At 39.6% G+C, this 23,782-nt stretch overlaps 1 protein-coding gene across 2 annotated transcripts in view; it reads left to right on the plus strand.

Moving 5' to 3' along the window:
• usp43a (ubiquitin specific peptidase 43a) overlaps positions 1 to 23,782 on the plus strand; it is a 395,580-nt gene that overhangs the window by 236,659 nt on the left and 135,139 nt on the right. For both annotated transcript variants that reach the window (XM_048610938.1, XM_048610939.1), the window contains exons 5-6: positions 6,262 to 6,397; positions 11,618 to 11,765. In XM_048610938.1, the coding sequence (XP_048466895.1) occupies positions 6,262 to 6,397; positions 11,618 to 11,765 (284 nt within the window). The remainder of the gene's footprint in view (positions 1 to 6,261; positions 6,398 to 11,617; positions 11,766 to 23,782) is intronic.

Below are 23,782 nucleotides of genomic sequence, written 5' to 3' on the forward strand. Positions count from 1 at the left end.
TGGCAATTCAGATTCTCATCTGCTCCACTTGATGCTTGGATAGACAGAATGAATAAGCTTTTTCTTATTCACAGATATTGCTGGAAGAGAGGTAAATAGATATATATTACCTTCTTGTTGAATTCCAATGTACCAGCCCTGTTTCTCTCTCTCATTGAATTCTTGATCTAAGTGAATGTTTCCCATGTCTTGTGGCATTCTTCCTCACATTATGATATTTTAGTGAAACATTGTACCTGGAAATGGTGCTGCAGCAGCAGCAGTATTTACAAAACCTTAAACAATTTTTTATGTGGCTTTGTATTGAATTCACTTTTTCTTTTCTTAATCCGCTGTATTCAGATTTTTGCTGATTAAACAATTTAAGGACAACAATTAACGTATCCTAAATTATCTGACCTCCTTTGATGATTAGTACATAGGACTTAAAATAAAATGTTGTTCTTCACCATTTGATTTCTCTCCTCTCCATTGTTTTCATAGTTGGGAAATTGAGTTTTTGATATGAACTTTTCTGCCTTTTAGTTAATTTGCTGCTCGTAATCTTATGTTCAGAGTTCTCCACATATTGTATAAAACCATTTGCTTGTCTGTGTGCTCAATAAATCAAGTTAAATGCAGACAGATTGGGCAGAAATTGGACCTTGTATGTATTTTCTGTGAGTAGAACAGGCACAAGACTCCAATTTACCTTATGCCGTAAGGCTGGGTGAAATATGTCAGACTTGAAATTGGATTGTCTGATTTTTCAGCATTGCTGGTAGCCGCCTGAGGAAGGCCTTAGCTCCTCTGTATATGTAAAGGTGAGAGAGCTCATACTTGTGATATCAGACACCAAGGAGCAGGACAGGTGTCCGATCTGCCCTATTTCTATATTCACTCCTGTGTTCACCAACTGAAACCAACTTATTTTCTAATTCAGATTTCGATGAAAACCTTTGTGTGAGCCAGGAGGGGCAGGAGTGTGCACTTGTTTCCACAGCTGTAGTCCTTATCCCCACCCTCTCGCTTCCAACTCCTTCCTCCTTGTTTCCCACTCTAGTCCAGCTTGGGGGGTCTTGATTTGGTTTCCTGAAGCAAGCATATTCCAGATATTCGGACTCCTCACAATTGTGCATCCCAATGGGTGCTTGGGGCCCCTCTGTCAGCAGACACTTTTGGAAAGCCGGCGCTTGGTTGCAGGTCAGTTTTGGGTATCTTGCTTGAATCATATGCGACTGACACTGTGCGGAGTCTGGGTCAAGAAAATGGAACGTGGCAAATTTCCACCTCAGGACGTACAGTATCATTTACCAGCAGAATTTAGCTCTACAAAAAGTTGGTTTGAATTGCAGACCGTAAATTTGGCAGAGAATACTTAATTAGGAAAATTTATTAGAGATCTTCAGTTGTCTGACATGATTTATGACGCACTTATAATTAAATTATGGATGAACGTATTGATCCTATCTTTTAAAATCTATCATTTAAACCCATCAGTCTCTCAAACATGGGGTCCCACATTGGCCAATTACTTCAAATCTCTGAGTAATCCAGTCTTTGATTGCTCTTGTGGACACGGGAAGCAGTTTTATGATTGGCAATATAAGAATCCAATCAATTGGTTCATTACTCAATCCTGTTTGTAAACTTGAATTGCCCAATGTCTCAGAGATAGTAGGAACTGCAGATGCTGCAGATCTCATTTCTGAAGAAGGGTCTAGGCCCGAAACGTCAGCCTTCCTGCTCCTCTGATGCTGCTTGGCCTGCTGTGTTCATCCAGCTCCACACCTTGTTATCTCTTGCTCTAATGTCTGACTGATTAATTTTTAATAATAATACAACCATTAAAGGTGCAGTTAAATGTTTGTGTGTGTCTTAAACTCTGAACTGCAGGACCCAGATTCAATTCAAGTTAAATGAGGCATTTGATAATCGTGGCATTACCAGTTTACCAGCTTAGCCTTAAAGGAACGGGATGAATTATTAAAATGAGAATTTTTTTTAAATCCAGTGGGGTGGGAGTCTGGAGAACACTGCCTGAAATGGTGGTAGAAGCAGAAATTCTCATAGCGTGTCTATAAAGCTAGTTACTTCTGCAGTTGAAGTGCTATAACCAACATGGTTATGGACCAAATACTCTGTCGGCTCCGGCTGAGTTGATGGGTTGAATTTTACCTGAAATTGACCAAGTGTCAGTTTTGATGAGTTTCATGGATGGTTTCTCTCTATGAACATGAGCAAGATTTCTTACCTATTCCCTGAAAATCCTCTCGTTAACAATGAGTCTTGCCTCTAGGATGCTCGACTCATCCTGTCTGCCCTCCCATCAGAGGCAGAAGTACCTACCATTGGCAAGGCCTGCTGGCATTCTTGCCACTATTGTTAAAGTCTAGCTGGGCACCTAAAGTAGCACTGCCCGTTGGGAGTTGTCCTTTACCGTGCACCTGGTGGGAAGGGAATCAAAAATTTCTCGGGGCACTTGGGCGGCATGGCTGACGCTTCATTGCAAATGTAGGTGCACAGTCAAATCTATTTGTATTTAAGAGCTAAGCTATGCAGGTTACCCATCTGTAGCCTCATCCATCTTAAACCCTGTTAATGGGAGTGCTCCTGTCCCTCAGTGCACAGGGTTTGAGGTGGGTGAGAACAAGTGAGGGTAGATGTTGCTGGCACTAATGACAGAGTTGGAGCATGTCTTGGTGAGAAGTGGAGAATAGTGAATATGAGGTTTCAGAGAGAAGACGATGGCACTTACACTGGTAGAGTGTATTTAAGACAGACGTAGGCTCTTGGTTAGTAAGGGGATCAAGGGATACGGGGAGACGGCTAGAGAATGGGACTGAGAAACACATCAGCCATGATTGAATGGCAGAGTGGGTTTGATGGGTCAAATGGCATAATTCTGCTCCTATATCTTATGTTGTTATGGAGTGGAAAAACTCACTGACCTTCCTCCTGCAGTGTTAAGCAGTCCCCAGATGGCTGAGACTGCACTGACCCAAGTGTCCACCTCAGACTAGACTGGCATGGTCTGGTGTCATGGCCCTAATGGTGATCTTGGGAGAAGAGGAAGCTCTGCCTGTGCACCACCCCATCCAACAGGAAACATGAAATGTTGTAACAAGTTTTATTTTCATTGCATTTTTTCTAAATCATTTAACATCAAACTTGACAACAGAGTGGGAAATAGTGCACAGCTAACTATTACTGAAGATGTAAGTATTTGATTTTGTTGTTCTCTTGAGGAAAAAAAAGTGTCCTTCTGCCTTTAGTTCTAAAATGTATAATGTATAACAACAGCAATGTTTGCTTGCTGTTTTCAGTAACCCCATGTTAAATACCCTGGTTATCTGTCAGTGGTGGTTAGAACTCACAGAAAAATACTTCATCAAAACATCTCCTGGAAACAAGCCTTTTAATGATTTGAGGTGGAATTTTCTCAACCCCCGTGAACAATGTGGGTTCACATTGGGACGAGTCACTTGGGACAATATGGCAAGACTGGGAAAATTATATTTGAGATGTTGAGACAAAATGTTTGATTTTACAACCTAGCTTTGAATGGCAAGATGAGAATTTCATGAAGGAGCAGAGAGGGACCTATTTACATCTCATTATTACCTGCTCTTGCCTCCTTTATATACAGTTTGCTATTCTGCCAAGCAACAGAAAAAAACTAGAGGGCAGCAATTCCTAACATAAACGTCAGAGTGGGTACCTAGCATCTCCAGCTTGCTGTTACTTCTTCATGCCTCTATCTTGGTCAGCGTTGCTTACCATTGCAGGGCACGCTCAATTGCTGGCATCCTTCAACCACGGAGGTTGCATTGGATATGGACCAGCCCTACCACAGCATTGTGGTACATCTCCAACCCTCAGTTTTCCACATCAATACTTTGGAGAGCATCAGCATGTTGTATTGTAAGGCAGCTGCCAGGCAAGGACAGGCTCCCATCTTGTGGTTTGGACAAGGTTGCATCCAGGGATCTTAGCTTACTCTCTGAGTGCTCATTGACTTTTCACCAATTTGGATGCTCACAGTGTATCTGCTTTACCCCCTCATTCAGAACTGACGGAACACCTTCCTTCCATCATGCCTGGCCTTTTAACGCAGACATAAAGCCAGGCAGCTCCCAGCACTGTCAGTCAAGGGAATCCTATGATATCATTACAGGCACTTGGACATGGTTAGTTGGAAACTTTGGGTGGTCAGGGTTCAGGGTTCCGTATCATTACAGTCTGAGGAGTGAGCCACTGTCAGCCCCTCAGGTCCAGTGCACACAGTTCAGGAATTAATGGTAAATCAGTTGGGAGTTTCACAGAGATGAGTTGGGGACTGGCCGCTCGTCAGTTGGGGCTTTCTTAACAGGGTGGAACATGGCCAATCCTGATCAATGAGAGGGCGTTATGCTTATACTAGGCATGAGGGAAAGTGTCGCTCTCCCTTACGTTGGGTTTAATCATCGTATGGGACTAAGGAAGGTAGCACCTTTAGCTTAATTTTTGTTGTTGCAGTTACAATGATAGTCAGATGGGGTTGTAAATTAGCAATAGCTTTATATTGTGTGATTCTTTATTTCCAATGAAGAGCTGTTTGTGCACCTGTTTGCCTTTAGAAGCTGTTCTTTATCATCTCCCTGCCATACTGTGCACTGTGAGGGGCTCTTTATGGCTGACCACAAGTGATTGACCTGGTGCTCAGCCAGGACTTTAACAATGGCAGAAATCCTGGACAGACCTGGTAGTAGTGAGTACTTCCATCACTGTTGTGTGCGGAATAGGATGAGAGAGGCACCATAGAGATATGGTACATCTGTAATGAAGTGAACTGTGGAGAATTGCAAGAGAGAGCTCTCTAAAATCAAAGAAAGAAACCCTTGATAAAATTCAGCCCTTGGATGTTTGTCTTGCATGTGAGTGAATTAGTTCATGTCATCCATTCAGTTCCTATATCCCATCAAACCCTGACCCTTTATCCAATCTTTATGGAGAATGTTGAGATAACTTCTGCCTCAACAAACAGCCCTAGAAGTGAACTCCACATCTTCACAACTCTCCCTGAATAAAGATAATAATGATGTTTCTCTTCTTGATTATAAACCTTTTTTTGTTATTAATCTTGGAATCTGAATCTTCCATTCCTGAAATACTGGTAACAGGTTGCAGTTAATGATACCATTTTCTGTGTCCCTTTCTTTTTCCTAATTTAAACAATTTTGATTGTTTAAACAATCAGCTAACAATCTACTATTCTAAAGATCCAGTTTTCAAAGTGCTTGTTCGTATTTGTATTTTGCAGTAAAGCTATGATGTAACCCCTCAATATCATTCCTATGGTATAAAACTCAGTCCTGCATACTCCTGTAACTATGGGATTATTAATTGTTTTGTGTAGGCTTCTCATCAATTTTCCTCACAGTCTTGTCAACCTGAGGCTATGGAATCTCTCTACTTCAAACCTACTTGTCACATGTAGATGTTTTGAGTGGTTCAATGGTGCGCTCTTTGAATATAATAATTTTGCTTTTAAAGAAGTGTATTCTCTCTTGTGGGCTGTGTTGTATTACACCTGGATGCTTTCTAGTTATCTGGTGACCTCTGATGGTCAACTTTGTCTTCTCCTCAAACAGTGGACTTATGTGGGTTTTCTTGCTGACAACATTATTTGCACTGAAATTTATTTATCTTCCATATTCTTTTTAATTGCCTTTTGTGAGTTATTTGTGTTTGTGGCACACTTTTGTGTATTTTTATGTGCTTTGCATTAGTTTTTTCCTGTAAGACAGTGTAGAACTTCTGTGTTCTACAATTGTAGAGTGACAGCAGATATCTGAAGCAAATTGACATGGGGCTGCTATTTTTGTGAAACTTTGTACCTCAGTTTGAGAACTTTTCTGTAATGTAGTTATCTTCTCGCTAATGCTGTGAGCAACGTAGGAGGAAAGAAAAGGTTTGAAGAATGGCTATTGATCTGAAAGGGCTATGGCATGTTGGTAAACAGAACGATTACAGACTCCTTGTAATTTGAGAGAATTTATGATTCTATGAAAGCTGAAGAGAGAAAAACAAAGTATGTCAGATATTGAGAAATCGTGAAATATTCAGCCTGAAAGGGACTGAATTAGAACTCTTGTCTCATCAATCTCTTGCATGTAACTGGGTGAAGTGAAAGCCAAACTCATCAAATTTATCTTACGACTCCCGATTAAACAATTCTGCAAAGCTCTGGTGTGTACGCACAATTAGCTTACCTCAAGCATTATTTCTGTTTATTTCTAGGGCCTTGAATGTAACCTTGGTTTTCCAGTCTAAGCATCAAAAGTACTTGAGAATAGGCCTGGCCATCCCACTTCTTGGAACTGTTGCTGCACTCCGAAAAATGGTGGCAGATGAAGGGAACATAACACCAGATCAGGTACAAGTAAGATCTGAGCATGATATCGTGAATTATTGCCTTAGTTATGTTAATCCTTTTATTATGTTGTGTTCATCTATTCTAATATACCTCAGTGAATAGAATTGCACATGCAGAGTCTCAATTACTAAATCAGACAATTAAATCTTACTTTCGCACATAAGCCAACTGTAGATCATGTCAGCTTATAGTTGTGATGTTATTGCAATTGACATGTTGTATTATAAGCGAAAAGTTGAAATTGGGTGGTATATTCAGCTGCAGTGTTGCCACTGAGCAGTGGGAACAAAGTTTGGTTACACTTCACTGCTCCTGTTTCAGCCATGTCTTTGTGAAAAATGGATGAACAGCAGAGCTGAAATTCTCAAAAGGAGAGATAGTTCTGTCAGCTAGTCTTGCAGAATTCTTAATGAGTGGCTTGGGTGTAAATTACTACTTCACTTGGCTGCAAATGTTGGACATTCTAGCAATCAAGAAGGAGCAAGTTGCTGTGGTGCATCTTGCGGTATACACTGCAGATATATGATATAATACTGCTGCAGAGGATTGGCATGAGTGAGGTGTGGATCAAGTGAATCGCTTTGTCTGGGGTGGAGCAAAGCCTCTTGACTATTGTTGCAGCTGCACTCACCCAGAAAAGTGATGAGTATTCTGTCACTTCTGAACTTCTGTCCTAATTGATTTCCAGTTTGTTAAAGTTCAAATGACAACTTGATGCCAAAGGAACTTACTTTCCTCTGATATTCCATTTTTACATGTATGTTTGCAATAAGGTAATGATATTGTCTGAAAGTGGGTCTGCTGGAATGGAACCTGAGTCTTAATGCGCAGACTGTTGATGAGTAAATGGTGTTTAAAAACAGGACTGATGACTTCTTGCAACATTTTGCTAATGTTAAGAAGTGGGAAATTGACACAAAATGCAAAGAAAGCATGTTTGTTGCTAGTTTTTGAATGACGCATTTGCTGCAAGTTGCATTTATACAGCAGCATTAGCATTATAAAATATTCAAGGCAGAACTCTGGAATGGTGATCAAAAGAGAATTGTCTCAGGACCACATAAATAGATTTTAGGAAAAGTGTCCAAAAGCTTGATCGAAGAAATAAGTTTTGAAGAGAATTGTAGTGGAAGAGAGAGACATAAAGGATTGGATGGAAATTCCAGAATTGAAAGCCCAGGCAATTTAAGGCACAGCTGTCAATGTTGATTGTTTAAAAACAGGGACACCTTAACTGGTGCTGATAATACTTCCTTTCGCAATGCTGTCGCAGTCACCACCTTTTATAATGTCGTCTTTCAATTAGTATTGTTTTTGCAGCATTTGGAGAGTCCTCTCTGCTTCATTTATATTACAATCCTTTTTAAATAAATCTATATGTAACATAGCGGTTTGATAATGGGATAGCCCAGTTTTCTAATACTATTCTAATAATAGCCCAATAAAATTCCCTGAACCTTGACATTTTACTGAGGGACAGCAGGCAGGAAGGGCTAGGGAGAAATCTCTTGAAGTATAAATGGGTCCCATTGAAAAAGGAAGAAAGAGTATTTGAGATATGAAAGAATGGAATAGAGAAGTAGATAAAATACTGGCTAAATTTCATTGTTTATCATTCAGTATGGGAAGGACGAGGAGTTGTGTATCAGATTTGCTGTTCTGTTCTGTTTTGTACAACTGATATAGTTTCCTATTACACGGTGGTACACTTATGCAGAATGAATGACTGGAAAGAAAGGCATAATGGTTTGATAATCACAAGCCATACATTTTCTATCGGTCCTGATTGCCATATTAGAGAAGTATTTATGGAATGCAGGGGAATTATTATTAAACATGATGCCTGCTGATGAATGAGAAGGAAGGCAATTCTGGCAATGTTAAATGATGTTAATATTTGCCTAAAGGGGTGTTACCTACATATGTACATATGAATTAAGAGCAGAAGGCAGCCACTTGAAACCTGTTGTGCTTTAAGATCGTGGCTGATCTGTTTGTTCTGAATTCCATATTCTCGTCCAGCCCCAGTTAACGTTTGATTCTGTTGCCTAATAAGAATCTTCAACCTTGAACCTCCACTTCAAAAGTATTCAACAACCCCCATCTTGACTGATTTCTGAGGCAGACAGCAGCGTTCCCTCTGATTTTCTAAGCAGCTGCATGGGCCTCCAAGGCTGGTGAGTGGCAGTGACTTCCAGAACCAGAAGTCAGTACCGTCATTGGAGTGCTGTGCAGAGCATTGGAGTGGCTGTGTATGTGAGGAGATCAGAGAGACGTTAGCAGAGAGTTCCAAAGTTGCTCAACCTTTGTGTCTGTCCTAAAAGGGCGACCTGTAATTTTAAAGCAGTGTCCCATGTCCTGGACTTGCCCACAAGAGTACGCATAGAGTCAAAGAGATATACAGCGTGGAAATAGGCCCTTCAGCCCAACTCGTCCACGCTGACCAATTTTCCCACATTGAACTACTCCCATTTGTCGGCATTTGGCTATATCACTCTAAACCTTTTGTTGCCATGTACCTGAGCAAATGTCTTTTAAATACTGTGATTGAACTCACCTCTACCACCTCCTCTGGCAGGTCATTTCATTCATGCAACACCCTCTGTGTGAAAAAGTTGCCCCTAAAGTCCCTGTTAAATCTTTTCCCCACTCCTCACCTTAAATCTATGCTCTTTAGTTTGGTACTTCTTTATCCCAGTGAAAAGATGTTGGCTATTGACCTTATCTCTGCCTTCATGATTTTATAAACCTCTATAAGGTCACGCCTCAGCCTCTTAAACTCCAGGGGAAAACGTCCCAGCCTATCCAGCCTTAAAACTCAAACACTCCAGTCTCGGTAACATCAATCTTTCTTGCACCCTTTCCAGTTTAATAATTCTTCCTCTGGCAGGGTGACCAGAACTGTATACAGTACTCCAAATGTGGCCCTACCAGTGTCCTGTACAGCTGTAACGTCGTCCCAACTCCTGTACTCAGTGCTCTGACTGATGAAGGCAATCGATCTAATGGCATTGTTTAAGTTCCACAGCTCTGCCAAAGGCAAGGTTGGCACAGTTTTGGATTTGTTGAATGAAAATATGTAGTTCGAGCTCTCATTTCTTGGAATACCAAACTGTTTATTCTGTTCTTGAACAGAATTCTCCAAAGAATAGCTGATCCTTTCCATGTCCACCTTAACAAGACCATTGAGAAGCTTCTATACTTTGGTCAAATCACTCTTCAAAACTCTAATGAAAACTTGCCCAGCCTGTCCATTCTTTCCTCGTAAAATAATCTTCCTTCCAGGCATCAGTAAACCTGCTCTGAACCAGCTCCATTGTATTTATATTTCTTCCTTAAATAAGGAAACCAAAACTGTAAACAGTATTTGAGATGTAGTCTCACCAATGTTTTCACTCTGTGTTACATCCCTACTTTTATGTTGAATTATTCTTGTAACAATGGATAGCATTCCATTGACTTTTTAAATCACTTAAACACACGTGCTAACTTTTTGTGACTCATACGCTGAAACACCTAGATGTCTCTGCACCACAGAATTCTCTAGTCATTCATTCTTTATACAATACTCTGCTTATTTGTTTGTTCCACCAAAGTTGGCAACTTTACTTTTTCCCAGATTATGCTCCATTTGTCAGATTTTTGCAAACTCTCTTAACCCGTCTACTTGGGTCTGCATCTTTGTTATGACATCTTCACAACATACTTCCCTACTTATTTTTGTGTCATTTCCAAATTTAGCAACCATGCCCCCCTCAAGTTATAGAATCCCTACCGTGTGGAGGTCCAAGTCCACACCAAACCTCCGAAGAGTATCCCACCCAGACCTACCCCACTACCCTAACCCTGCATTTCCCATGGTTAATCCACCTAGCCTGCACATCCCTAGTCACTATGGGGAATTTAGCATGGCCACTACGTTTATTCTGCACATCTTTGAACTGTGGGAGGAAACTGGAGCACTCGGAGGAAACCTACACAGACTCTGGGAGAAAGTGTAAACTCCATACAGACAATCGCTGGGGGTGGAATCAAACCCGGGTCCCTGGCGCTGGGAGGGAGCAGTGCTAACCACTGAGCCACCATGCTGCCCAAAGTCATTGGTATAAATTGTAAAATGTTGAGGAGCCAGCACAGACCCATGTGGGATCCCATTTGTCACATCCTACCAATCTGAAAAATACTCATTTATATATACTCTGTTTTCTGCCAGCCAGCCAATCTTCTATCCATGCTGGCAAGCTACCATGTATAACTTGAGTTTCCAGTTTGCAAATTAACCTTTTATGTGGAACCCTTTCAAATGCTTTCTGGTCTGCCAAACACAGCACATCAATATTTATTCACAGGGCATGTTGCTCCTTCAAAGAATTCAAAACAAAAATTGGTTACACATAACTTTCCTTTTAAAAACCTATGCTGACTCTTCCTGATAACCTTGAGTTTTTTCAAGTGCCCGGTTATAATCTTGATGCTCGTGAGACCTTCCACACCACAGGTATCAAGCTAACGAACTGAAAATTTCCTCTTGAATAGAGGGATAATATTTGTTATTTTTCAGTCTAATGGAACCTTTCCAGAATCTAACACATTTTGGAAAATTAAAACTGACATATCTTAAACCCCTAAGAATAAGTCTGTCCCGACCCAGAGACTTATCAGCCTGTAACTCCATTAGTTTGCTCAGTAGTGCTTTATTTGTGATAATAATTTCACCAAGTGCCTTCTCATCTTTTTAGCTTCCTGAGTTATAGGTATTAGTGTAATTTTGTTTTCTTTTTGTTTATTCATTCATGGGATGAGGGCATCACTGGCTAGGCCAGCATTTATTGCTCATCCGGGCAGTTAAGAGTCAACCACATTGCTGTGGGTCTGGAGTCACATGTAGGCCAGACCACGTAAGGATAGCAGTTTCCTTCCCTATAGGACATTAGTGAACCAGATTGTTAGACTCTTAATTCCAGATTTTTTTCTTCTCTATCCTTAAGACAGAAGCAAACTATTTATTCGTTACATCTGCCATTTCCTTCTTATCTACAATTAACTCCCTATTCTCACCTTCTAGATGCCCAGTCATAACCCTATCATAGACCCCCAATGTTCAGAAACTAGCTCATTATAAATGGTGCCATCTTTCCCCAGCAAATTCAAGGAAGGTAGTTATTGCTTAAGAAAAAGAGTTCTTCAAAACGTGTTGAATTATCTTTACTATCTTTCCAGATCATTTTGACGGAGGTTTACACAAATGGATTTGAGCGATCCTTCTCTGATGAGGAAGACTTGAATGTAATTGCTGAAGGCGACTGTGTTTATGCGTTTCAGGCTCCATCTGTCCGAGGCAACTGTGTTGGTACTACTCGGCAGTCAGGTGTGTGCTGTAATCAGATTTGCTGAATAAGGGATGCTCTTCTGGGTTCTATTTTTATTTACACAAGAACAGAAGTTGCTGGAAATGCTCAGCAGGTCTGGCAACAGAACTGTTCTGAGGAAGGGTCACTGGACCCGAAGCATTAAATCTGATTTATCTTCACGATGCTGCCAGACCTGCTGAGCTTTTCCAGTAACTTCTGTTTTTGTTTCAGATCTACAGTATCTGCAGTTCTTTCGGTTTCAATTTTATTTATGTTTATTGTGTCCTTGTAAAAATAGGGCGTAAACTCTCATACACATAGTGAAGTGAAAAAATGACTAAGGATTTAATCAACAGTTTATGTAGCTTGGCCTTTTTCACTCTGATCAGCAAAACATGTAAAAGAAAATTTGGCAGTGCTGTGCTTCATCACAAATCCACTTCATCAACAATGCATCTTTTAACATTCTCCATTCTGTTTCTCCAAATCTGCACTTCAAATATGACTCACTAATAAAAGTGTTCCTATTTTGTTTTCTTAAATTTCCTTATACATGACCATCATTGTCTTCTGAGAAACAAGGTTAGAGAGGCTGCATGTTTTAAGTGGCATCTCAGTCCAGTGCTGTTTCATAAACTGCATGCACACAATAATTTAGGTCAAGGTGATCTTTATTCAATGTGAGATTGCTGTTTTCTATGACTGTTGTGCCATGTTGCCAGTGACTGCACTTAGCATCAGAATGAAATGGCATCAGGTATTTATAACAGTTGAATATAAAGCCCACATCCAGAGCTGGCACTTTATACTCTTAGCCTCAATAAGTCACTGTCATTTGCACCCAAAGGTTTGCTGCAAATGGGCATTAAGTGGATAATGGACATGATTGGTTTAATTGAATCCATTGAAGAGACCCATCCTATGTGGTGTATTGTCATGTTGACCTCCTCAGTACAAGTACCTATTGAAGTATTTTCAGGTCTCAATTTCCTGTTTTGGGCCATTATTAATAAATAAGTTTACTGGTAGGTTAACCCAGATCTGATTCAGCCAAATTTCCAACTAAAGCCTCCCTCAGCCCTGGGGTGTGTGGAGAAAATTGCAGGATTTCTCATTAGCGTTTGCTTGCTAAATTATCCCTTTTGTCAATTTGTTGTTTTTTGCATTAGGAGGTAATTCTGCACTGTACTGTGAAGAGAACTGACATTAACTTCAAGGCTTCATTTGTAATTCAGTGTGTACCATTGATGCCTGCTGATTCTGCAATTTACAGTCACTCTGCTCAGACTTTGAGCCTTCATCAGTGGGCAAAACAATATAAACAAAAAGTGCCACATTGCAAAGATGCCTGCATTCAAAATTCATTAATGGCTTGTTTGTATTTGAGACTCCACTTCTTTCGGATGCTTCTTGTTGAGTATTTGGGGTCATGCAGTCAGAAGGATGAAGCATGGATTGATCTTCTGGATAGTGATATGAAGAGAGTTTCAGGTAGTAATTGGGAGCCATGTGATTTGGTCAGGGAATTTAAAACATGAGGGCACAGCCTCAGGAAAAGGGGCTGATCATTTAGCTCCTGAAGGAGCAGGAATGAAATCATTCAGAGCATTCTGAATCTTTGGAATTTACAACCTAGGTGGTTGTGCATACTCCATCAGTGAAAGATTTTAAGCTGGGACAGACAGTAATTTTCTCTGTCAGAGAAATGAGGGATAAGAGCAGCACGCAGGAAAGTGGAGTTAAAGTCCACGGTTGTTCAAGTTCTTATATTTAATGGCAGAACAGGCTCAATGGGCCAGATGATCTTCTCTTGCTCTCATTCTTATGCTGTCTAGCTGTTCATTAAAAGTTGTTTCTAGCTTCCTAGCAACTTTTTTGAAACATTATTCAGCATGAAAGAAGGCTGTTCAGCCCATTAAGAAACAATCCTTCGAAGAACAATCCAGTTTGTTTCTCTCATGCAATTTTCCTATATTTGTTAAATTTATTCCTCCTTCAGTAATTGTCGAATTCCCTCTTGAAAGTTACCATTGAATCTGTATCCACCATCCTTTTAAGTGTTAGCTCACATAAAAATGTTATTACTCTTTTCGCTCCTGTTTATTTTGCTAGTCATTTCAAATAAGCCTTTTTATTGCCTTCACTCATGGGATCTGAGCATCATTGGCTGGGCCAACATTTAACTGTCTATCCTAATTGCTCACAGGGCACAAATGTCAACCATGTTGCTGTCGGCCTGATGTCACAAGTAGGCCCTGTAAGGATGACAGGTTTTCTTCACTGAAAAGCATTAGGTGAACAATGTGGGTATTTACACCAATGATTACATGGTCACCATTAGCCCAGCTTGTAATTCCAGATTTCACCATCAGCCATGATGTGGTTTGGAACCATGACCCTATTATCCTGGCTTCTGGATGTCTAATCCACTGACATAACTATTACATCTCTGCCTCCCCTTATTAATTCATCAGCCATTTTTTCTTTAAAGTTATGAAGCATTTAGATAAATAATGAATTGGTAGTACAGAATTCAAACACTGCTAAAAGCTTTTTGTCTTGCACTGTTTGAGTACTGATGAGTGCCAGACTTTGTGTCTCTTTTTAACAATGTATAACCAATGTAGGATTTCAGTACTGAGAACCAAAACGATAATATTGATTCTACACTCCTCACTCCTCCCACTGAGGTGGCAAAAAAAAAACTTGTGGTTGTCAAAAATAAGGTAGATACCTCATGGTTTCTCACTTCTGTCAAAGCTGAAGCAAACATTGAAGCACTTCCAACTGTTTTGGCTCCCTGAGATATCTGCTCTGTTTTTATGGAGGGTACAGAGACACCCTGGTTCCTCTAGGCCCCACAGGTCTCTCATTTAGCCAGTACTGAACAGCGTGTGCACGGAGCTACTGCTGCTGCCCAAAACTGACCTAAAACGGTAATCGGGGTCTGCATATTACAAACAGACTGCAGCACTTCAAGAAGGCAGTTCACCACCACCTTCTCATGGGCATCTAGGGACGGGCAATAAATGCTGGCTCAATTAGTGACTCCCACCTCCAATGAATGAATTTTAAAAAAAGGATACAAATGCTGTTACTCAACCTTGGGGGAACTCTGCGGAGAATGGGGACAGTTATTCCATCCGCAAGAGTGGGACAGTCTGTTGATCTGTTTTTGGGGTTCCACTCTTCTGTTCTATACAAATGTAATGCCTCAAAATCTTCAACATTGTGCTTGTCTGGTATTCTGCTGCCTACTGATTTTACATGTATGTTTTTATTTGTGATATCTTTATGTCTCCAACAAAATACCTGGCTTGAGGAATGTCGGAAGAACACATTCAATGTTCATCCATTGATATCACCAACCATTATTTTTTGACCCAAGTAATTTTTCAAGGGCATATTCCCTTCAGTTCAGATTTGTTGTTGAAGACTGGGATCCAGTAAGGTTAATATAAAGGATTCATTTGAAACTGAGATTGTTTTCGCAACAGAAGAAATTGAAACTGTTTCTTATTGATATGTGTTCTGGTCTTTGAAATTGTGTTTCAACGTATTTGGTGTTTAACTATATAAATCGTCATAGAATGTGAATAAAATATTAAATGGAATTAGATACAGATCATTGGCAGAGCATTCTCAATGTGCTGAATGAACTTTTTTTTTCTGATCCTAAATGTTTCAGGTATGAGATGTGCCTACATTTGCCTGCAATAATATTCTCATTATGTTGCTAATCCATCACTTTGTTTAAGCTCGTATGGCCATAGCATCTTGTTTAAAAATACATCAAGTTAATCTTGCATGGTTCCTAATATGAAAATTGAATCATGCAGTGGTACAGCACACATGGGACCAGTATAAACTTTCCCACAAATTTTACTGCCAGGGCCATCATGGAAACGAATGAGTGATGATTTTTTGATGAATGATGACTTTATTGTCATGTGTATCTTACAGTAAAATACAGTGAAAAACTTCCACTGCTGCCATGATTCTGGCACCATTTTGAATAGTTTAAGAATAATTTTAAAAAAGATATGGCTTAAAAAGAGTACATAACCCTTCCCCTGCCACCAAGTAATGTCGAAATCACTGTTCCTCGGGTGCCATCTTTCGCTGCTGGGCCTACCTCGCCGACATTGCCTCTGCCAGTGTAGCAGCTGATGCCAGGTCACGTACTTGTCCCTCCACCAGCTGCCTCCTTAATGCCGCTGCCTGTGTCCCACTCTGGGCTCACCAGCTGTCTCAGTGCCATCTGCCAGAGTCCTGCTGTGGGCTCACCATCTGCCACCAGTCTCCAAACCCTGATGACGCCACCTTCCTGCCACCTTCCTCTCCCTAGAAGGTAAGTAAGAGAGAGAAAAAGAGAAAAGAAACAAGAAAAAGAGTGGACAGGCCCCAGGCGCAAGAGCCCAGACGTTGTCTACTCCAGCAGCACCATGCAGATGGAAGTCTCCATCTGCACTGTAGAAGGAAGGTTGGGTTGAGGTTAGTTCTAATCCTCATGAATTCAAATCTAAGTTTAGCAGGAAGATTGTAACTTAACAATGGGCTATTTTTAAAGACGGGTTTGGTATCTGTCAAGGTACGTTTCTACAATGGGAAAGGTCATACTAAAAAGTCCAGAGCTGCCTGGAGAACAGAAAAGATGAAAATTAAGATGAAAAACAAAGGGTGCTTAGGACAGATGTCAGGTGGAGGATATAACCATTAACAAATGGAACAATAATGTGGAAAAATACAAGCTTGTTCAGTGACAGGAAGAATAGAAATGCCGAATATGTGAGTGGATAGAGACTTCAAAAAGCTGCAGGGTGGAGGGAGTTGGGTGTCTTGATACATGAATCATAACATGTCAGCACACCATCACAGCAAGTAATTAAGAAGGCAAATGAAATGGTTGGCCTTGATTGCAAGAGAATGGAGTGTAACAGTAAGGAAGGCTTACTACAGCTGGACAGGACATCAGTGAGACTGCAACAGGAATGCAATGTACAGCTTTGATCACCTTGCTTAAGGAGACTCATTACTGCATTGAAGGCAGTTCAGAGAACCTACGTTAGGCTGTTTCCTTGGATGGTGGAGTTGTCTTATGGCAAAATGTTAAGCAGGTTTTGCCTATACCAATGTGATCTAATTAAAACATAACTTTTTGAGTGGTTTAAGAAGGTAGATGCTGAACACATGTTTCCTTGTGTCAGGAGATGTAGAACTATAAGGCCACAGTTTCAAAGTGTGGCATCTCCCATTTAAGAATTTCTTCTCTTCAGAGGGTCATTCATGTTTAGACTTTCATGCACCAGTGAGCAGTGGTATCTGGCTCATTAAACCATTCGACTGAGTAAGACAGATACACGAGGGAGTCAAGGGTTATAGAGGACAAGTAGAAAAGTGGATCTATGTTTGCAGCAGATCATCCATGATCTAGTACATGGTGGAACAGGCCCAAAGGGCTGGTTGACCTACTCTTCTCTTACTACTTCTGTTCTTATGTTGTGTTGGAAGCATTGCAAGCTATGAAAGGGACTTCAAAGGGACAGAAACAGATTTGTGGAATGGGCAGACAACTGGCAGATGAAATGTAATACTTTGGCCTCAACAGGCATATTGCATTCAGTTTGGGCATCAAACCACTTCTATGCTGTAACTATTCAGTGATCCTATAAGCTCTAGACCGGGGGTGGGGAACCTGCGACTTTTGGGGTACTAGTTGCAGCCTTCAGCCTATTTGTCTGCAAATAGTAAATCTGCCTTTTTAAACCTGTTTTTAAACTTTTACTGGTAACCCAGTCATGTCAAAAACTAAGTAAAGAACATTAAAGGGAGAGAACAGAGTATTCAATGAAGAGTGGAAATTGCAGTATTACATAGTTGTTGTGAAAAATAAAATTATGTGTTTGCTCTGCGATGGCATAATTGCAACAGTGAAGAAATACAATGCATATCAGCAGTATGCAACTCATAAGGACCACAAATATGCTAAACTGGAAGGAGAACCCTGAAAGCCTGCACTTAAGAAAATGAAAGAACAAAAGCAGCAGCAACAAGTATTTAAAACAATGTCAGGACAAGGGACTGATATCACTGAAGCATCTTACTAAGTAGCATATATACTTGGAAGAAGAGGTAAGCCATTTAGCGATGTGGAAACCATTAAAAAAATGCATTGTTGAAGTTGAAGGATGTTTAGACAATGTTAATAAGTACAAACAACTGCCTCTTTCAAGAAGGACCATAACTGATCGGCAATATGAATTAGCCGTCAATGTAACAGAACAACTTCATACAATATGCCAAGCGAAGACATTTATTATTCGATTGCCTAACAATTGCGGATTTTCATTGCCACGAGGAGTTACTGGCTTTGGGTACCTTATGGCGAATTGTGGAATTGACATCTTCACTATCTTCAAAGAAAAATGCCGTGAAGCAAAACTGAATTTATGTAATTCAGTAAATATATGCACAGACGGTGCACCTTCCATGAGAGGAAAACGTGAAGGATTTGATGCGAAACTACAAAAAGAATTGCCAGATCCAGATACTTTGATTTCCTTTCATTGTCTTTTGCATCAACAGAATCTCTTTGCCAAATCTACTGCTTTGAGTGATACATTAAATAAAGTTATAGGTATTGTAAAATACATTTGAGCAAATGCATCGCGGCATCGCCAATTTTGCAACATGTTTCAGCTAGATGATGAAACATTCAGTGTGGATCTGCCATATCATTCTAAAGTGCTCTGGTTGTCACAAGGACAAATACTTGTAAAACTTTTATATTTGCTAAAACAAATCACAAGATTTTTTGAGGAGCTGAATGAACCATGTGAATTGTCAAAAGAGGCTTTCTGCAGAAATGGTGCAATTTTGTGTGATACAATGTCAAAGCAAATTGATCTGAATTTTTTTTTGCAAGGTAACACTAAATCTATGTATGATATGTGGCTAAAAATCCAGGCACTTCGGAAAAGGCTAACCTTTTTCAAAACTCTCCTTACCCGATCAGAACTTTCAGCTGAACACTGTGCTGAACTGGCAAAGGTAATTAATGAACAGGATGCAAGCCAATCATAAAGGAAATGCGACATGAAAGAATACATAGCTGTTCTAGTCTCCCTGATTAAAGAGTACAATGAAAGGTTTGCAGATTTTGAGAAACATGATCTCACACTGAAACTAGTTTTTCAACCACACCTGGTTGATGTCGCCAAAGCACCTGATGACATATAGGTGGAATTGATTGAGCTCTCAGAAGATAATATTCGGAACTCTCTATTTGAAGCTAAGAAGGATCCTGTTGAAATATAGAGAATTGCTGTTGAATACCCACATCTACGTCAACGTGCTCGTCGAACGCGGTCTTGTTTTGGCACAACCTACTGTTGTGAATCAATATTTTCATATGTGACACAAATTAAAACGCACTTGAGATCTCCGATGATGAATATTCACCTGGAGGACCGGTTAAGGCTACGATCAATGATGTTGGAACCAAATGTCCAATTCCTACCTCACAACAAGCAATCTCAAAAAAGTCATTAAATGGTTTGTTGTCTGTATTTTTCACTTATTAGTTCTATTGTCAACTTTGCCAAACAAATAAATGTGTCTTTGCTGAATTTTTATTTTGTTTAAAGTCCTCATAAAATAGCAGGCTTTAATTAATAAATATACAACAAAATGCCATATTTTTGTAAATATGTTAAATTCTCAGCATGTGGCCTAATGGGAGCTCGGTTAAATAGAATGTGGCCTTCCAATGTAAAAAGGTTCCCCACACCTGCTCTCGACAAAGTGCAAACCTCATTTAGTGTCATTTCTGGTACAAGTGGTAATTGTGCATTGAGCACTTCAGAAAATCCTACTCTTAAAATTTAGCAGGATTGCAGGTTGATTGGAGAAAGTGAATGGAGTACCTGTTGTGCCAAATCAACAAGCCTTTGTAGATGATCGATGAATATGTGTACTGCTTTCAAACTTGAAATAAATGGGAAGTTTCCATAGGTAATGAAGCAAAAGGAGTTACGAAGAGGCCAGTTGTAGATGGACTTAGTTTATTTCAGTCTGAGACATAGTTCAAAGAAAAAAAATGGCTCTGAAGTACTAGAAAGCTCTGTAGTGGAACAAATCACCACATGGGTAGTTCAGAATTTAAATATAAAAGAACATATTTTGAGAGCTGATATTTGAAATTCTGTTCACTTTCCTTTTAGCTGGCCGATTTTCTGAAGGCTTATATTCTTTACTAAGCGCTTGAGATAAGAGACTCCGATTCCATCAGTTATCTTTTTCAGGCCTTTAAGAAGGGTTCAAGAATTGAGCTGATTTGTTTAAAGCACAAGACTAAACTAAGCATGTTTTGAAAGCTTTTACTTTCATAGTAAATTTCAAACATAAAGAAAATGAATATGGCACTATAACCAACAAATTATGCATTTTTTAAAAAAGGTATTTTCAGTAACGCAAGATCAGATTACTCCCCGGTGAAGAATAATGAAAAATATTTTTGTGACGAGTCCATTTTCGGCTCTATTAATCACCAAGTATTGTAAAGGAATTTTTTTTTTTTTTTTGAAGCAGAATTTGTATTTGACAAATAATTCAATTTTGCAAGATTGTCCGATTGCTCTGGAAAATTCTTTGACTGTGATTACTTTCCACAAAAATCAAGCTTTGATCTAATATCAATTTTGTAGACTCACCGTCTTGTGAGCACACAATACTATAGGGAAAAGATAAAGAAAGCTCATCTAAAGTGATGCTATGATGAAGTTTTATAATTTGGGAACTTGAGTTCTAAAGAAAAGGAAAGTGTCATTTTTTACATTTCAGTTTTGTGAAGGTGATGGTTTTCTTCAGCAATGGGCGAAAACAACATTTGTAAGAAGCTATGTGACTTCAGCTAAATGACTAGTCAAGCTAACTATCATAGAATCCCTACACTGTGGAAACAGGCCATTTGGTCCAACAAGTCCACACTGCCCCTCTGAAGAGCATCCTACCCCAACTCATTCTCCTACCCCTGCATTTCCACAAGTCTAACCGACCTAACCTCAACATTTCTGGACACTACAGGCAATTTAGCATGGCCAACCCACCTAGCCTGCACATCTTTGGACTTTGGGATGAAACCGGAGCACCCGGAGGAGACCCCCACAGACACAGGGTGAATGTACAAACTCCACACAGGCAGTCATCTGAGGGTGGAATTGACACTGTGAGGTGCTAACCACTGAGCCACCATGCCACCCATTTATTACTGGAATGCTTATTAAGTTGAGCTTTTATGATCCTGAAGAAGAGGCGGCAGGGCCAGAAGCAGGTTCAGTACAGAAAAAAAAATCATATCTACCAATGTACTGTATAGTAGTCTAAAATTATTCAAGGTAACTGTTAGAGGCCCTGAAACGTTTATTTAGAGTTCAGTGAGCAAAGTCAGTGAGTTAGCTGGTGGTTGTATGTCTGGGAATTAGAGAGAATGGCATTTGATGAATTTGCGGAAAGTTGCAAAAAGGAAATACTTGCAATCCGGACAAAAATTTAAGAAATTAGTGTGAAGATACTGGGTTGTGTATCTGTAAAGTATATTGCTGGGTAAATGTTGATTCTGTTGCTGCTTATGATAAGTTCCTTAAAAATTGTCATATATATGTATAATATGTGTATGTGTGTGTGTGTGTGTGTGTGTGTGTGTGTGTGTGTGTGTGTGTGTATGTATTGCTTTTTTTCCCCTCCATCTATTCAACCTGTGCTGTTTTGTTGAAGCTAAATTGCCAACCTCGGGTGAATATGTTCAGTGATTCACCATCTCAGTAACCAAATGGCTGAAATAAAACTTGTGGCCTGTCAAGCCAAGTGTCACTCTTTGATCTGACTTGTCCATTAACTTGGGTCATAACAATACAATTGCCACCATGTGTTCAGCATGGTACTTTACCTGATGTGATGGTGATGTTGGAAAACCCAAAAGATGCTTAATACAACTAGCTATTATATATGAACATAACATTTACAGACACACATCAAGTGATCAGAGTTAAAATAGAGTATCCAATTTATACCCTGTGATTACACACAATGATTATTTCATGAGCATTTCTCTTAAAGGTAAACTAACATCCCGCCCATAAGACATAACAATACAGAAACAAGACCAATTACTCACTGCTGCAATTGGAAGCTATTTCCCCCTCACTGAGGAATCTTAGTCACGTGGGCACCATCTCAGCACGAGGGGTCAATCATTAATAACTGAGATGAGATGCAATATCTTCACTCATAATTACAAATCTTATGGAATTTTCTACCCCAGTGGGCTTAGATGTCCTAATATAAATACATTTTAGGCTGAAATAGACTGATGTTCCATCTCTCAGTGCCAGGCATAAAGGGAGAGTTTGGAAAGTGGGATTGAGGTTGGAGCTCATCCATGATCATACTGAATGGCAAGGCCAGCTCACTAGGCCATATAGCCTACTCCTGCTATTTCTTATGTATTTTAATTGAGTGTGAACCAAAAAAACAAATAGAAAATTGGGTTACGTAGACAAAATGTTTACAAACTATTGTTATATTGTTTTAAATTAAAATTACTGGACAGCGCATGAGAAAATTAGGCTTTACAGTGGCAAAATTGACATGGCTAAACCCTAATAGATTCCATTGTATTATCAGATAGACTCAGAGCAACCCAATTTGAAATGAATACCTCTGACAAATTGTAATTGATCTGAAGCAGGCTCCACTGTATACTCAGCAACTCACTGAAGAAAATTTACTGATATTGCTTTTTAAAAGCAAATAATTTTTGAGTCCGCCTCCTGGGAGATAAAAACTGTTATCTGTTTCAATTTGACATTTTGGTTTTTCAAGTACTGGCTCCAATACTATGAATCTAATTCTCTTAATCCTTTCCTGAATTAAATTAATGACTAGAGTTCTAGCTTTTTGGTAACTCAGAAAATGAAAGGGTTTTGAAATAAACCCTCATTGATGGACAGCTTTGTTCGAGAGATCTGCGAGATATGGAGTTTCTGGAGAATACAAATGCTTCACTCTTGTCTCGTACTTCTTGCTTTTAATTGCCCCAAACCAGTAATGTTTGCTCAGAGACACAAACTTGTTTAAAAATTGGTTATCCGTACACATGGTGCAAAGTATTTTAAAGCGCTGTAGTGAAATAGTGAGCTGTGGTACTCCGAGAAGATGGTCATTGGGGCTTTTTGGCATCGCCGACTGAAATTCAGATTGTGTCTTGCTCAAACTTCAAGAGTAGAATGCAATATTTCTAGGCTATAAAAGTAATAAATTGTTCTCCTCAGCAAGATGATGAAAAGGAACAAGTATATACTGACTATGAAAACATGAGGCAGTAAAAGCGTATTCTTCTCTGAATAGGGAACATGTATCCATGATAAAACTGCCCTGAGTTGGACCTCTGATCCATCACTGACCGTGAAAGACCAGATATCTTATTTCCCTAACCTAAATTCCACTTACTCACATCAACCGTTTTCAAGTTGCTTCCTTTTTGTTTTCTGTTACATGCTCAGTGTGAGATGCCTTTGTGATCCACAATGTAATAGAAACCTGCTGATTTTCTGGTTACTGGTTTTCTGTGTTCTTCATCGCTTTGTTTCCACATGACTTTGGTGAAGCACAATTCCTGTGGAGCAATTCAGTGTGCTTCTTGCATCAAAGACTCATTTAAAAAGATGATGAAAAGGCTCTAAATGTTTATTACGCGTTCTAATGTTTGAGGCAGTTCAAAGTTCATTTGTAAGTCTAGCAATTTGTTGCTGATTATGTAGTGTATATTTCTTCTAGTGTGATTAGAAATCATACAAAACATATTTAATTAGTTTTAGTCTGAATTATTAGATTTGCTATTATATTGTTTTGTACATTTCAGAATGGACAGGTTCACACCATCAATATATTGTACCCCTTCTGTTTTGCAATTTCACAGTAAAACCAAAAATGCTTAGGCCTGTGAAAAGCCCTCGAACAAGTGCAAAATGTAACT

This window comes from Rhincodon typus, chromosome 23 (assembly GCF_021869965.1).
Source record: "Rhincodon typus isolate 14 chromosome 23, sRhiTyp1.1, whole genome shotgun sequence".
Taxonomy (NCBI): domain Eukaryota; kingdom Metazoa; phylum Chordata; class Chondrichthyes; order Orectolobiformes; family Rhincodontidae; genus Rhincodon; species Rhincodon typus.